Source organism: Epinephelus moara, chromosome 14 (genome assembly GCF_006386435.1).
Source record: "Epinephelus moara isolate mb chromosome 14, YSFRI_EMoa_1.0, whole genome shotgun sequence".
Classification (NCBI taxonomy): Eukaryota; Metazoa; Chordata; class Actinopteri; order Perciformes; family Serranidae; genus Epinephelus; species Epinephelus moara.
This window is the reverse complement of record NC_065519.1, coordinates 30,919,323-30,936,647: the sequence shown is the minus strand read 5'-3', so window position 1 is coordinate 30,936,647 and position 17,325 is coordinate 30,919,323. Positions and strand designations below refer to the sequence as shown.

The following is a 17,325-nucleotide window of genomic DNA, read 5'->3' as shown; positions in this document are numbered from 1 at the left end:
TCATCTGTTTCCTCCTCCTCTCTGTATTCATCAGTATGTGATACAAAGATCTTTCTGTTTTGCTGCACTCATGTGTTCATCAGTTGTGTCGAAGGTCTCGTTGTATCACAGCCTCAAACTAACCTGAGTGTTCTTTGTCTTCAGGTCTGACCTCACTGCTGAGCTGCACAACAAACCAAGGTCAGCAAACTTCTTCTGTCACATCTCAAACATGGCTGAGTCTCTGTAGACAGAAGATGTAGTGTGAGATTTGTAGTGTGAGATTTACAATGTGTCAAAGAGTTATTGTGAGAGTTTAGACTTGTTGATTTGAGAGCAATTTGTCATTTAGAAGCCTGAGGCCTCATTTATTCACAGCTACATTAAAGATGTTCACATTTTGCATTCTGTCTGAAACCAGGGGCGTCACTAGACTTAAGACTGTACTGGGGCACAGCTGGGGCACAGAGAATGCATGCTCGCGCACAAAGCCCGCGAGCATATTTTTTTTTAGCACTTATTTATAATAAAAAAGCTTAAATAGTGCTTTAAACTATACAATCAGATCAGATTATGTTGTTGACTGGATCTTTGATTAACCACCTGAATGAACTGATGCATTTGGACTACTTGTGCACTTCGAATTTTGGGCGACAAAACCAGATATTTTTAGCCATTTTTATGGTGACAAAACAATATAAGAACCATGATGGTGGGACAGTCCAAAACATGTGATTTGTGCCAGGCGGACATGATTGCCAGTATTTTTTCATTATTGCAAGAAATTCCATTGACTCATTCACAAGTCAAAAATGTGTTTTATCTGAAAGAAACATGCAATATTTACATCTAAGATCATAGAAAAATAGTCCACCAAGTGCAATGATGTCCTCCAAGATAATATTTGTTTTTCAGTTTCAGTTATATATTGGGGGGACATTTTGGGCATTGGTGGGGGGGCACATGTCCCCCTAAATGTATATGGTGACTACGGCCCTGTCATGCATGCATAATTAGGCTGCAGTTGTCTGGGTGCGCAAAGGTGAAGTGGCTGGTTTTCTCATACAAAGTTTGATGGAGTGTCAACTGGACAATATGGAGATATTTGCATCTTGAAAGCCGGACTACAAATGTGGATAGACAGGGAGAAACACACGCAAGCCTAAGACGTGGTAAGATATGATATTCTTCACTATATGAAGTGACTGATAACAAGATCTGTGTAATGGGTTGTAAAGAAATTCGTCAGGTTTTTATTTTATAGACAATTAATCTGGATTTGTAGCGTGATGGGATGACAGCACAATGATGTGTGTGGTATCACTGGAAAGCTCTGCTTTCATGTGATATGCTTCGCATTTCTGTGCGAGCCTGCGTTCGGGAGTAATCCATCCAAGAGTAATGTGTGTGCAGAACTATATGAAAGCTCTGTTATACATCATTTTAGTGTAAATTTATCTGTTTTTTAGCTGTAAAAACGTTGGACTACTGACAAGTGCTTGGTCTTGTAGGAAAGCTATGCGTGGCTTCTCGCTATGGCGCACGGTCGTGGAGAAAATCCATAGAGAAGAACATGTGTGAATTTGGACGCACTATGCGTCGTTCGGGCCCGTAGCCATGTGTGCACTGTGTATGCTATGTGGAGTTAAAACTCAGAAGTGAATTTTTTTACTGGTGAAATTTTTACTGGGGTACGTGCCCCAGTAAAATCTGTCTGGCGACGCCGATGTCTGAAACTCTGTTTTGGGAGATGATGGGCGTCTGTCGACCGTCCCTCCATGTATGGAGAAATAAACCCACACAGCACAGGGTGGGTCAAAGAGGCTGAGAGGAGGGACGAGGATGTGATAGTGACAGTGTTCAATTCTGTTGGAGTCACATCAAACTATAAACCCTAATGCGTGTCACTGTTTCTTAATCTGGTGGAAGGATTTTTCAGTCAAAGGTGAAACAACAAAGATATGATGTGTTATAGTTTGATTTGACTCCAACAGAACTGAACACTGTCACTGATGTCATCATCTTTCCTTCTTTTATATTTTCCTTGATTATTACCAGGAAGCTGAAAGCTCCTGGAGCAGCTACTTTTCAGGATGGGGAACTGAAATGGGAAAGGTTGCTGCGTATTAAAGAGTGTCATATAGGTATTGTAATAGGGCAGAAAAATGTTGGCTCAAATGATGAAGATGTGTTGCTCTGTAATGGCTGCCATTTTGAACCTTCAGGGAGATATCAAATCTTTAATTGAAAATGTAAAAGATCATCATTTTATTTTCTAACTATCACATCCTCTCCTCCCTGCAGCCTCTCTGACTGTGAGTCCCAGCAGCTCTCAGATGTTTGAAGGACAGTCTGTCTCTCTGAGCTGTGAGGAGGACGACAGCTCTGCTGGATGGACTCTGAGGAGGAACACAACCACAGACACCAGAACTGAATGTGGAACTGGCTGGGGAAGATCTGCTGGTTCTGTCTGTAATATCAGATACATGGTCCCATGGGACAGTGGAGTTTACTGGTGTGAGTCCAGAGAGGGAGCAACCAGTAAGAGCATCAACATCAGTGTCACTGGTAAGATCAGACTGTGGAGTCAGTGTTGATGAAGCTGTGTGTAAATGGATGAAATGCTGTAGTTTGTCTCTGTGTTGAGGTGGATCAGTGATCCTGCAGAGTCCTGTCCTCCCTGTGATGGAGGGACATGATGTCACTCTGCACTGTAAAACAAAGACGTCCTCCAACCTCCCAGCTGCTTTCTATGAAGATGGCTCCTTCATCAGGACTGAGCCTGCAGGTCACATGACCATCCGCCATGTAACCAGGTCTGATGAAGGCCTCTACAAGTGTGACATCACAGGTCATGGAGAGTCTCCACCCAGCTGGCTCACTGTCACAGGTCAGGAAGTTAAAAATCACGTAGGAAAGAAGCAAGCACTCTCAAAATAAATCCCCTCGAAAGGTGCACGGCCAAAAACTGCCAACTTGGGTGGCAGTACCAGAAACACAGACGTTTCGACAGAAAGTCTTCTTCAGTCTTCTTCACTGAAGAAGACTTTCTGTCAAAACGTCTGTGTTTCTGGTACTGCCACCCAAGTTGGTTTATTAAATTTACCAAAAGGACATCTGTGAGTGCTGGCATTTTTTCCTTTTTCACAGGTCAGGAGGTTACCTTTGATTTCAGGGGTTCATTCATCCAGATATTCACCTGACCAGGTGGGATTCTCTCTACAGGTAGACCTATCAAGGCCCCACTCACATCTGCAGCCCCGACCTCTGGTGTAACCCCGCCCATATCTGCAGGCCCGCCCCCTGACTCAGACCACCTCCACCTTGTGTTCAGATTGCTCTGCCACCTGGTGGTGTTCTGTCCATACTGCATCTCCACTTTCATCATGGTGTCTTTATATCGACAACGGCCCACAGGTATGTATGTATCAATCAATCAATCAATCAATCAATCAATCAATCAATCAGTCACTCTGGTGTTGATGACTGACAGTTGTCTCTAACAGAACTCTTTCTAACCTGCTCTGACTGTAGGAAATGTCCTGCCCATCTCCATGGTGATAACCCCGCCCACCCAGGCTGAGGAGGGATTGGATGATGACTATGATGATGTCATCACTGCTGTCACCACGGAGCATCACTTCTGAACTGATGTGAAATGAAGCTAAAATGTTTCAGGTCCTTGGTAGATGAGAAACAGTGGAGGACCCAGAACGCTTCCCTGTGGAACTCCACATGTTGTAGTTTGACTTGTAGATGATGTTGAACTCAGGATCTCTGACTCTCTTTAAACTCTTCTAATCTTCTAATGTGAGCAGCTGTGTGTCAGGTTCAGTGGAGCCTGAGAACTCAGGGTGACTCAGTTAAAGCTGACTCATGATTCAGGCCCCTGGACAGATGTCCTGATGTGTTTACTGTCAATGAAGCAGTTGACATGTTTTTGGTCCAAATTAAAGCTGATAGTTGTTCAGATTCTGCTGTGAGTCGTGCTGTTGTTCATGATTTTTCAAGTTTTAAATCTCTTCACATGAAATCAAACAAAATGATGAGCATCTTTTCTCTCTGTGTTTTGTTCTCATGTGATCATGTGGTTTTGTCTGGTAGACTTGAGGCCTGTACTATGAAGCAGGTTTTGGAGTTAGGAAGTAACTTCAGGGTTAACTTCAGGTTTTCAGTGCTACAAACTGGTTCTCTTGGGATAAATTACCAGGGTAACTGATGCTGAACAGCTAACCTGATCACAGCCTGTCAACACCGAGACCTCTGACCAGTCAGATCACTGAACACAAAAGTTTCCATGAATGAAAGTCCAGAGTCTCAGATATTAAAAGAGGAGTCTATATGCTGTTATAGGTCAGTAGAATAAGTTCATTGTTCCAGGGCTCTATTTCCACAAACACTTAGATCATTTAAACACTAAACACATGATTTTAACTTATGCAAAGTTTATTTCAGTCGCAGTGATAGTGTTGTTAATTTACACTCTGATTCATCACTGCAGCAACATGCAACATGAGACGCCTGTGTGATGAGAACTAGGATAAAACTGATCATATTTTATTAGTAAAATAATCCACACACTGTTATTATAAATGACACATTTCAGTCAGTCAGAAGAATCCATCATTAACTCCTGTTTACTTCAGCAGCAGAAACGACTTGTGTTACTTTAAAGTGTTCACGTGACATTTTCATCATCATCCACCTACATGGCAAATAATATTCTGTACTGATGGCAAATACAGCCCACTGATACCTACACATAATGTAAGTCTAGGCTGACACCACATTTTTGGCCAGGGTCTCCTCTCAGAGAAGGATTGGCAAGATATTCTTGAGCTGCACAACAGGTTTTTCTCAAAGTCAAGGATCCTTTCTTGGGCGGACGCCTCCAGAGTCAAGAGTCCTTCCTGACATTCAGTGAAAACACATTGGAACAGACTAACAAGTGTCCCCAGGTGATCATTCATTAACCCTCAGCAGACTGAGGAGGGCTCAGTTACTGTGATCATTTTAACACTCTCTAATGTTGTTGGACAGTTTTACCAAATGTATTGATGAACAGTAGAAGCAGTGTAACTCTGAGTCCAGCAGAGGGCGATGTTGACTGTAATTCATATGTTACACAGTGTGACAGTGAATGCACCATATGTCTCTAGAGAGAGAAAGAGAGAGAGAATGATAGATGGGTGAGGGGCTCCTGGAAAGAAGGAGGGTGGAGGGAGGGGGGCAGAGTTCAAGAATGTTGTGCGGGCCTGCAATGTCCTATAACGCCTTCGAGAAGGCAGGGGGGTGAAGAGGCAGTGTCCAGGGTGTGTGATGTCCCTAATAATGCCCGTGGCCCTCTGGATGCAGCGGGTCCTGTAGATGTCCTGTAGTCTGGGGAGCTTGGTGCCGATGATCCTCTCAGCAATCTTGATAATCCGCTTGAGAGCCTTCCTATGCAGCCAGAGTACCATGCTGAGATGCAGTACGTAAGGACTGACTCGATGGCTGACCTGTAGAAGCTCACTAGCAGCTATTTTGGGAGGCGTGCCATCTTCAAGCACCTCAGGAAGAGGAGCCTCTGGTGTCCTTTCTTGACTGTCACCATGGTATTGACGGTCCAGGTTAGGTTGTGGCTGATGTTGACTCAGAGGTACTTGAAGCTCTGCACGACCTCCACTGCCTCGCCATTGATGTTAATGGGGCGATGAGTGAAGGACTTCTGACTCCTCCTGAAATCCAGGATCATCTCCTTTGTCTTTGCTGCGTTGAGGATCAAGTTGTTTTCACAGTTCCAGCTCACCAGGTTCGCAACCTCTGTCCTGTAGGCAGCCTCGTCGTTTGACGTGATCCTGCCTACTACGATTGTGTCATCTGCAAACTTTATGATGGTGTTGGCCTCATTGGTGGGTTTGCAGTCGAGTGTGTAAAGGGAGAAGAGGAAGGGGCTCAACACGCAGCCCTGTGGTGCACCAATGCTCAGGGTGATGCTGGAGGAGACTTGTCTCCCCATGTGCACGGTCTGTGGTTAACCGGTGAGGAAGTCGAGGACCCAGCTGCTCAGGTGTGTTGAGGCCCAGGAGGTCCAGTTTGGTGGCCAGTTTGTGGGCGGGGGGGTTGGTGGCGTTAAAGACGGAGCTATAATCAATGAATAGCATCCGCACATAGCTGTCCCTCTGCTCCAGGTGTGTCAGGGTAGTATGGAGAGCTAGTGACACTGCATCCTCAGTCGACCTGTTTGCCCTGTAGGCAAACTGGTGTTGGTCCAGGGAGGGGGGGATGCTGTTCTTCAAGTGTGTCAGTATGAGACACTCGAAGCATTTCATCACTACTGGTGTCAGGGCCACTGGCCGATAGTCATTAAGAGACCTGATGGCTGATTGTTTTGGCACAGGGATGATTGTTGCTGACTTGAGGCATGTGGGAACAGAGGCCTGCTGCAGGGAAATGTTAAATAGATCCGTGAGCACTGCTGTCAGCTCCCCTGCACAGTGCTTCAGAACCCGGCCTGGTACTCCGTCAGGTCCAGTGGCCTTGTTGGAGATGATGTGCTGCAGGGTCCGTCTCACCTCGTGGGGGGTCAGCACTAGTGGTGAGGGTTCCTGCTGTGCCCTCGTGTTGTAACTGCTGTCAGTGCAATCAAACCTGGAAAAAAAGCAGTTCAGGTCGTCGGCGAGGGATGAACTTTGTGCATGTGTGGAGCTGGTGTTGTTGCTGTTGTAGCCGGTAATGGTTTTGATACCCTGCCAGACACGTCAGGAGTCAGAGCTGTTGAAATGCTCCTCAATACGCTTCTTGTCGCTGTGCTTTGCCTCCCTGATGCCTTTCCTCAGTCTGGACCTTGCTGTTCTATAGGCCTCTGTGTCACCTGAGTGGAAAGCAGCATCCCGGGCCCTCAGCAGACTAATCACAGCACGGTTCATCCATGGCTTATGGTTAGAGAGTGTCCGTACTGTCTTCCATGTGGTGACACTGTCCATGCAGAAGGTGATGTAATCCAATATGGATGTGGTGTAAGTGTTGAGGTCTATATAGTTAGGTGCAGACTGATGTGGTTGGACCGACCAAGGTGGGGGGAGGAGGATGCTTTGTAACCCTTTTTGCAATGTTACAGCAGACCTGGTCCAGAATATTATTACCTCTAGTCGGGAAATCAATAAACTTATAAAAATTTGGCATCACAGTCTTCAGGTTAGCGTGATTAAAGTCCCCTGCTATTATAAACACGCCATCTGGGTGATTATTTTTTAGTGGGTGGATAGCGTTGTGCAGACTGGCCAGCGCTAACTTAATGTTTGCTTGCGGGGGTATGTAAACAGCAGTGAGAAACACCACAGTAAACTCCCTTGGCAGGTAGAATGGTCTGCATTTCACTGTTATGAACTCTATGGGGAGCAAAACGTCTCAATAATGTCAGTGGAGGTGCACCATGTGTTACTCATTAGGTTATTAGGTACAGCTAAGTGAAACTGATGCAGTCTAACAGTCCTGTAATAGTCATGAAGGATGTAATGTTCACATGATGTTGATTAACCTTGATGATGATGGTGATGATGATGAGGATGATGATGATGCCGATTGTGCTGCTGTTGAACTGCACTGAGTTACAATGAGAGGTGTCTCTAATATTGTGTCCAGCCCGTATCAATCAGCTCAATAACATAACAGGAACATGAAATGACACATGTATATTCTTCAATAAGCTGAGCTGTATATAGCTGTAGATATCTCATGGACTTGACAACTTATTTCTAATAAACATGTTCATATGTTATTAAAGTGAACTGTCTGACTAAATGAGCCCTGTTCAACACGTCACAGAGACAAGTCATGCCTGAAAGGAAGACTTTAACTTTCAGTTCTCTTCCTGGGCTGATATCGTGTCCTTGAGTAACCCCAGATGTGAGCTCCACCCACTCAGACAAAACCAGCCCTAACCAGTTTCAGACAGTTCACTTCAGACACAGGGCTCAACAAGCAAGAGACAGAAGATGCAGCAGCAGATAAAGATCATCATCCTCTCAGCTCTCATGGCTCCATTCCTGCTCCTGTTGTTCCCTCTGTGTGCAGCAGCTTCTGGTAAATATCAGCTTTTATTGTGAAGAGATTCATGGAGATATTATTTCTGACCTGAGTAATGAAACAATGTCTTGTTCTAGAAAATGAAATTTGACCTTGTTTTCTTAAGTGTGTAGATGTGTGTGTGTATATATATATATACATCTACACCACATATATATTGTTGGATGTGTAGTTTATAAGTGTTGTAACTTTGTCAGTGACTTCAAACACAAAGGAGTGATCATACAAACTGTTTCACACTGCACAGTTTGGAGAGAGGTTTGTAGAGGAGGGGTGAGACAGAGGGAGGAGCATCAGGCTGTGCTGTGCTGTGCTGTGATTGGTTGAATGGTGACAGAGTTGAGGGGAGGACGCATCCAGGGGTGCCGCCAGGGATTTTGGGCCCCATGAAAATAATTCCTACTGGGGGACTAATACAGCTGGCCGGGAGGCCACCAAAAAAATTTTTGATGCTATTTTACATAAAACTATGCATTTTGATGGTATTTTTGACTGTCATTCCCATATTTGTGAAAAAAGAACAATCTCTTCCTCCACTTCCACATTCCCCCCCGACAAACTTGAAGAGGATCCTGGACCTGACTCTGTAGAGTGTACGTTATAGGGCTTTCGCTCAGCTAAAAAAAAAAAAAGTTGTTTGCTTGCTCCTCCCTAACTAAAATGATCACCTTCTTCTGAATATTAACTGTGTCCCTGGTCTATAAGTTGCTTATAGACCAGGGACACAGTTAATATTCCATAACTTTCCACCACATGAACCACTAACAAACCCACCTTGCTTTTTGAAATACTGGGTGACATACTGTCGACCCTTTGCTTCTTTCTCCTCTCTTAGCTTCCTTTCTTTCTGTTTTTGGCTACCTGATTTTTGAGGCATATTGCCGTCTCCGCCTCCTTACCCGCTGTCTGTGACAAATTATGGCGCACTGCAGCTGATCCAGTCAGACTGAACCATTTTACTAAATAGAGGGGGGGAGTTAATGTTTCCAAAACAAATAAAGTTATTGTTACCAGTACATTGTAAATAAAATATATTTGTGATTATAAGTTAGTTAATAACTTAGTGTCATATTATTTTTTGTCAGTATTATGATTTTATTGGGGGCCTCTCTGGACCCCTCTTAATCATGGGCCCCTAGAATCCTTCTCCTTTTTCCCCCTTTCCGGCGCCCCGGGACTCATCAGCTGAACCTGTGGTTAAACACAAGCAGAGTTTTTGGTTGAAGTGTGAAAGCAGTGAGATCAACTCAGAGAGATGTTTATTAAAGACACACTGAATGAACTGAATGAAGTTTAAGTGTACGTCCAAATGTTAAAGCAGCTTCATGTGTCCCAACAAATCTGACACTATCAAGTGTGTGTGTGTGTGTGTGTGTGTGTGTGTGTAGAGACCTCCTGTTTAAACTCTCTGTACTTTACAGATGGAAACACTTTTTGACTCTGGATGGTTATTATTGTTTTTCAGACCAACATGTGACAGTGCACCCTGGAGATGACGTCACTCTGAGATGTGAGGCTGGTAATGTCTCCATCTTAGTTGTAGAGTGGACCAGACCTGACCTGGAGTCACAGTACGTCTTCTTTTACAGAGATGGACTCTCAGACCCAACCAAACAGCATCCATCCTTTAAAGGCAGGGTGGAGCTGGTGGACAGAGAGCTGAAGGACGGAGACGTGTCTTTAACGCTGAAGAATGTGACCAGCAGCGACGCTGGAAGATACGAGTGTCGAGTTGTAGCAGATGGATCAAGACACAGCAAGAGAGCCATCCTCAAGACTGATCCAATCAGAGTCATCTACCTGGAGGTTACAGGTGAGTGTGTGTGGAGCTCAGTGTGTGTGTCTGTGTATCAGGTTGGAGCTGCAGTTTATTCCTGAGAGTCAAACATCAGAAATACACAAGACAAATGAAGGCTGTTCAACTAATCACACATTTACTGACTCTGATTTATTTCTATCTGCAGGTTCAGAGGATGGAAACTTCCCTCATCTATACGTTGGACTGGCAGCAGGAGGTGTTGCAGTGTTTCTTTTAGCTGCTGCAGTGTTTGTTGCTGTCTGGAGATATAAGAGACGTAAGGACCAAAGATCAGAACGGTCTGCTGCTGATGAAGCAGGAAACCTGTAAACCATGTTTACCTCTGCTGTTTGAGACTGTTCACCATGATGGTCTGTTTCAGCCAATCATGTCTCTCCTCCATGAATCACTACCTCATCATGTGCACTGAATGTGAACAGAATCTCTCAGGTTTTACTGAAAGATCTGCTCATATTTTATTTTTTATACATTATTTAAATTTTCATTTTGCGTGAATCCTGTTGTTTTGTGTAACGTATGTGGAGACATTTCACTCCAGTAAATAATTCTCCCTCCACGAATCACTACCTTATGGTGGTGGAGGGTTTGTGTTAGGGTTGGGCGATAATACGGTATCCCGCGGTATCTAAAAATAGCAACGGTATCAGTTTCATTACCGTCATTAAAAAAATCTGCCGCACAGAGGCCTATAGGGGCCTGATATAATATTACATATAATTTATCTATTAACGATATAATAATGAGTGTTTGTCCAGCACCTGTGTATGTGTGGTTGAGTTTTCAATTTAATACTAATTACAATTTAAAACTAATAATAGGCTATAACGTTTCTCTTATAACTGCCCTTAACTGTTGTCGGGAGATGATGTGGCGCACCTGAAATAGTTTGACCAGTTAAACTTATGACTGAGAGCTGGGAATTTCTGACCTCCGAGTACAATAATAAACCACAACTACCTCCGCTAAAATGTCAGCCTTTATTTATGTGAGTGTTTGCTGGAAGAATGGAGTGTTTGTAGCGACTTTAACATGCATAAAAGAGCAGTGAAAGGAGTTAGTTTATAGGAGTTTGAGGTGGCGCCATTTTGTGCCACAAACGTGACGGAGAGGTGTTAAGTGTTTAAGGGCTCCTGCACACTGTGAATATTTCAAAAATATATTGTTTGTAATTAAGATGCACTTTACTTAATATGGACTTGGTTAACACTTAAAGATTGAAACAGTTCATTGAATGCTGATTGTTTATGATGTGATGAAGTGTGTTTCCTTCTGAAACTTCTAAAACATGTAACATAAGCATTACATAGTATTTAATTTCAGTGGCCTGTAATTATTATAGAAGTTTAATGAAAGGTTTTACTTTAATGTACAAGTCAACAGTTTGTGTTTACCACAGAAATTGTAAATGGATGCTTTAGTGAAACTGTAAGAATTGTGAGATACTGAAAGTCATGGACTGAACAAAGGGAAGAGACTGAAAAGAACAAAAGAAACTGAATTGCATAGAACTGAAATCTTTTGTTTACATGTAACTTGTTAATAAAACAACCAGGAGAAGCAATATGGAAGGAAACGCAGCGCACCTTGTCCTCATTGCCTCTGTTCTACCTGCTTCATACAGGTTTACACATTTTTTACTGTGGCACTCATTCCTGAGACCCGTAACAATGACATTTGATAAAGTTTTTGGATGTGACGTCGTCACGTGACAGCTCAGATGTGAGAAAGAGAAGAAAAGATGGCAAGCCGCGCATCAAGCGAGTTCCTTTTCAACGAAAAGTAGCCTGTTCTGACGGACAAAACAGTTTGGACTTGGCTCTAAAAATAAACCAACGAATAGTATTTCCCGTTGATAGGATTATATATGCCCATTTTCGGTTATGTTGCTACGTCATCTCCTTCTTCTTCTGGGTGAAAGCCCACAAAAAAAAAAGTGTAGCATGCGCAGAACACGGAGCCCGACTCCAGTCAGATTAAGTGGATACATGCAGCAATAGTTCCATTTTCAATCTGGCCTCTCAATCTGGTCCCAGTGGAGGACCAGACTGAACGTAATTCATTTCTCATGTCCTCCATGAATCCCTGCCTCATCGTGCGCAGTGAGCGTGAACAGAATCTGACAGGTTTTTACAAACAGATCTGCTCTTATTTTATTTTATACATTATTGCATTATTCGTGTTTGATAGATCCTGTTGTTTTGTGTCAACTGTTCCTGTAAAGACATTTTACTGAAGTAAAAGTACTTTAGTGAATTCTTCACATTTATGGACATTTTGTTCCTGAGATTCTTATTTTGAAATCTTGTTTTGCATCGCAGGTTACTTCCGTGTCTTTCACTCCGTGCATTCTGCAGTGCAATTGTCTGTGGTGCAGAAGTCACTGATGATGTAAGTCTGGTTTTGCTGCTAGTGATGGATACTCGCTTCCTTTTTCTGTATGAGTCATGAGTCACTCACTAAAGTGAATCGGGTTCTCGAGGTACTTGATTGACTTGGTTGAGTTGAAATGAGGTGTGTTGCTTCTCCCACTGGACTATTACACATTAACACATTATGTTGCTATATTCACACAAATGCAGTTAACAATTGCACAATAGTCACATGTTGCCTGGTCTCCTTTTCGCAGTTAGCTTGTGGTAGCAGGGGCGAGTCAGTGAATGAGTTAATGGAGACGAGTCAGTAAAAAGAATCTCACGTTTCAAACGATTCGTTCATGACTCGCACATGACTAATTGCTGCTAAGGTGTTCATATGGCCAAATGGCTTGGTTATTTCTCTGTGTTTTATGATGTTAGATGTGCTGTTGCACTGTTGTAATGTTGGTAAGGTTTGAAGCAGTAATTGTGTATTAGCCCAGTGTTGAGCTAACTGAGTAGCCTAGCTGGCTTGCCGGTGCCATTGTGATTGTGGATGCACTATTAATGTGGTTTCTGTGTGAGGCTAAAGTAACAGTGGCCACTGTCACAGTTTGTATGTAGTGAAGTACTCACATAGAACGTATGCAGAACATATATGATAATGTATAAATGCCTTTAGTTAATGCTGGGTATTTGACCGAGGTGAAGTTAGTTTGACGTTGGATATTCAACGGATATTCTGATATTCATGCTTGCCGGCTTGTCCTCCTCACATTTCTTCCGTCCTCCTGCGTGCTGACGTGGGACGTATCCCGCCTCTCATTAACTGGTGCTCTTTGTCAGTCGTATCAGACCTCTCCAGTTTTCTAGCATGCCAGATATCCAGTCCCAGTCTCAGACGAGGGGACGACTGGCTCGGAGGCTTGTTCACACATGAGGGCAGTCTACCTGCCGACTCACCTCCGACCCAACGTGGCTCTCAAGATCCTCGGCGACGTCAAAATCGTGGTGAAAATTGTGTAATGTGAACTAGGCTTAAGGCACACCTCTTTCTAAATGGGTTTCATGCTCTTTCTATTTTATATGAATGTTTTAAACAAACTCCATTTGTTTTTTAGTGAAAAAGTCTATTTTCATCAATAGCTTTCACGTTACATTATTTGACATTATGCACTCTTAAGCTGCACCGTGTACAGTTCCTCACTCTGCCAGTGAAGAGCTTAAATCTGATCGATGACTGTGTGCTCCCTGACTGTAGCGGTCAATATCTCAACTCACCTGTTTTAAAGGGTTAATCCCAACAAGTACTGTAAATATAAAAACATTTTTGTGGAGTAAATAATTCTGTTTGTGTGCCTGTTGATCATGAAAGCTGTGCTGTGTGTAACACTAGTAAAGCCTCCCAGAGCAAACTGGTCCAAAATATTTTTTATCAATAAATAATACTAAAAACAACAAGTGCTGAAAGCTACTGAGCCTCCAGTGTTTCTAAATCTCTTCATCTGAAGCCTTTAATCAATAACACAACACTGAGGAACAGAAGACATGCTGACTTCATGTCACTGATGACATGTTACAGTGTATGTGTTACTGTAACAGCTGATCATTGAGGTTTTTAAGGCCAAACAGCTGCTCAGTGTCATTAATGTGAAAGAAGTGATGTTGTTACAGTGTGTGTGCAGAATAAGTCAGACAGGAGGCCTCGGCTTTATATCATGACTTTTAAACAATGTGCTGAAGAAAACTTAAATGTGTTTAACTGAAGCTCTGTAACTGACACATGAAGCTGACCTGTCTGGACCTGTCACTGTCATCAGACATGATTAAATGGAGGTTAATGCTGCTGCTCACAGTGTTCACTCTGCCCCTCCCCCACCATCTCACTCTGAGACAGGAAGTGGTTTCACTTCCTCCTCATTGTCCGTCAGTAGAGACTGACCTCAGCTTCTCTCTTACACAGTGTACATGAACAAGAACAGGAAGGTGATTAAAACTATAATGAGGATAATATTAATAATAATAACAAGTGAGAAAAAATAAATAAGTAAAGTAAGATAAAAGAGAGGAGAAGAAAAAAAGTAAAAAGAGAGGAGAAGAAAAAAAAGTAAAAAAAAAAAAGTAAAAAAGATGCAAAATATAGCATCGGGACTCATCAAATATAGTGACTAAATCATAACCTACTAAGAATGACTGTGCCCAGTTATTTCAGACCATGCCAAACCAGTCAAGCCCCTCTGAAGGGCACGGGCCCCATCTTCCCCAGTATAGTTCAAAAAAGGGTTCCAGATATTTAAAAATTTGAATGGTTTGTTTTTCAGCCCAAAACTTGTTACTTCAAGAGGGATGAGTTCCAATATGCTCCTGAGTCAATGCGAGACAGTAAGCGCAGTGTCCGATATCCAGTGGAGAAGGATACATCTCCTTGCAATAAATAACAAAACCTGAAGCAACTTAAGTGAGAGGGGAGCAAGGTTCACAGCAGTACATTGAACAGACTGGAACAAAAAATGGGTTCCAGAAACAGCTTCTTCTGAAAAATAGCATCAATTTCGTTACACACTTTATACCAGAAATCAATAACAAAAGGACAGTCAAAAATATGAGCCTTCGTTGATTTTACACTTGTACAATATTACAATTACAATTACAATATTTTCAAAGCAGAGGATTAAACTTGTTACGTTTCACTGGAGTAATTTGAAGCCGGAGTATAACTTTAAATTGCAGTTCTCTGGCTTTATTATTTATGCGTCTCTCTGGCTGTGAGCCAAGTGACAACTGGATACAGAAATAAAAGAAGTTTCATCAGATGACTGTAACTGTAACTCACTGCAAACTAAACTGAGACTGTGCTTTTATTCAGGAGCCTTCGCTGCAGCTTATTCTGCAGTTTGAAGGAAAACATATTCTGGACAGACTCATGAAGCAGGAAGAGCGATGTTACAGCCTCAGAGAGCAGCTGCAGCACCTCTGATAGACACTCTCATCAGTTACAGAGTTCAGCCAAAGTCTAAATGTGAGGTCAGGTCACCATGAACTCTGAGCTGAGCAGGAGACTCAAACTCTGACTGTGTGTTTACTGTAACAAAGACACACGCTGTGGGTCTCCATTTTAGTTCCTGTTTAACAAGCTCTCTCTGGCTGTGAGCCAAGTTACACTGAACGAACAGACCGAAGACGTGTCCTCAGTCATCTCTGGAATGGCTGACATGAAACGAAACTGAAACAACACTGTATTCCAGGAGTTTTCCCTGCGTGTTGTTCTGCAGGTTGAAGACAAAGTGAGACACAGACTCATGAAGCAGGAAGAGATGAGTAACAACAGCAGCAGCATCTTTACTGAGCAGTTAAACACACACACAGCACTTTGACACTTTAGTCCTCAAACATGTCTGCTCTGAACACACACACTCTGACTTGTTCACACACACTTTGACTTGTTCACACACACTCTGACTTGTTCACACACACTTTGACTTGTTCACACACACTTTGGTTGTTGATGTACATTGAGTTGTATGTACATGTGTGTCTTTACACAGAAGATCCTGAATGTGTCAAAACGAGTTTGACCTTGAGATCAAATGTTTGATCTTTGATCAAAACAGCAGATCTGACACAAACACATCAAACTGTTTTATCTAAATGAATCTGATCAGTTTAAATGTTTGTGTGTGACGTTCAGTGGACCTGTTGGATGTGAAGTATCGTCTGCTGTGCAGAGGATTGTGGGTCAGAATAACCAGTAAAGCCTGCTGCTTCACAGACTGTAAAATCAGACTGGATGCAGTAGGACATATTTTCGGCACACTGCATTTGACACACTCTGTATTGGGACGTACTGGATGTGTTTGTGGCAGACTATAGTATGGTGGTGTGGGTGTTGGGACACACAGATCAGGCTGGTTGGAGCTGAGTCAGGCCTGAGCAGGTTCAGTCACCGACTGACTGATGTTTAATGAAAGCTGTTGTCTTGTATCAAATATGAAGCTCACAGTCAGACACAGTGTATTCAGCCTGTGTAGCTGAGGGGACAGGTCACACTGATATGATGCTGACTTACAGCAGAGTTCATGAACCATCAACATAAACTACAGATCACCTGTAAAGCATTTAATATGTTACAATATCATAATTAAAACAACCAGAGCCTGAGAACAAACTGATATATGAGTCTGATAATATTTTAATAATCTGCATCAGATCTAACAGGATGTGTTTCTGTGACTTCCTGCTGCAGCAGTCTGTCAGACCTCACCGCAGCTTTTAGTTTACACCGCCTGTTGCTCACAGCCTCCTGTTATTCTGTACATTTTCTGCTGGTACTTCCCCTCCTGACTTCAAGTGTTTCCAGTAAATGGATCCTCTGTTGAAAAAAGTGAAGCTGCTGTCTGTCTCTGACATCACTGACAGTCTCAGCACGTGATTGGTTAAATGTTCACATCATCAAACATCAGATCATCTTTATTTCTTTATGAACACTGAACACTTTATTGTGTATGACTGTGTTTAATGTTCAGGAGAGAAAAGGAAACACCTGCCTTCATTAATCAGTCATTGAACGCACCTCCTGTCAGACACCTTGTTTGTTTGTTTGTTTGTTTGTTGTGTTTTGTTTGTTTGGTGAGGAGGAATGTGTTAACACACTGAACATGTGTGATGTTTCCTGTCATGAACACACACACACACACACACACACACACACACACACACCGTCCTCTCCCTCTGTGCTTCAGCTTCACCTCATCCAGAGCACGAGCTCCACCTGGTGACGACACAGTTTCCCTTCAGGGATCAATAAAATATTTCTGATTCTGAAAAAAGTTAAAAAAAAAGAAAAAAAAGAAACCTGTTTAAAAAAAAACAACTGTTAAACTGTTTTCATTAACAGATTTTTTTAAATTAATTTGACAAAGCCCTGTTTCTGTGTGTGTTATTTGTATTTATGTGACATTTAGTTATTTTTCTTTAACTGTTTGATGAGCTTTAGGACTTGAAAATGCTCCTTGTTTGTTTGTTTGTTTGTTTGTGTTCAGCTCAATAAAGAATGCTGACCCACACTCCACACCAGGAGGGGGCGGTGATGCACCATGACGTTGCCAA

General features: G+C 42.7%; 2 protein-coding genes across 4 annotated transcripts in view; both read left to right on the top strand.

Moving 5' to 3' along the window:
- LOC126400682 (Fc receptor-like B) overlaps positions 1-3,941 on the top strand; it is a 37,118-nt gene extending 33,177 nt beyond the window's left edge. Inside the window, exons 2-6 of one of the 3 annotated variants that reach the window (XM_050061581.1) lie at positions 145-180; positions 2,284-2,547; positions 2,627-2,869; positions 3,187-3,396; positions 3,514-3,941. In XM_050061581.1, coding sequence (XP_049917538.1) covers positions 145-180; positions 2,284-2,547; positions 2,627-2,869; positions 3,187-3,396; positions 3,514-3,626 — 866 coding nt within the window. In that variant the 3' untranslated portion in view covers positions 3,627-3,941. The remainder of the gene's footprint in view (positions 1-144; positions 181-2,283; positions 2,548-2,626; positions 2,870-3,186; positions 3,397-3,513) is intronic. The other 2 variants (XM_050061582.1, XM_050061583.1) reach the window with 2 other exon arrangements.
- The window catches only part of LOC126400681 (butyrophilin-like protein 3), a 101,753-nt gene extending 87,632 nt beyond the window's left edge, over positions 1-14,121 (top strand). Inside the window, exons 3-4 of the mRNA XM_050061580.1 lie at positions 9,512-9,859; positions 10,011-14,121. Of these exons, the coding sequence (XP_049917537.1) occupies positions 9,512-9,859; positions 10,011-10,174 (512 nt within the window). The 3' untranslated portion in view covers positions 10,175-14,121. The remainder of the gene's footprint in view (positions 1-9,511; positions 9,860-10,010) is intronic.
- Positions 14,122-17,325: the final 3,204 nt, after the last annotated feature.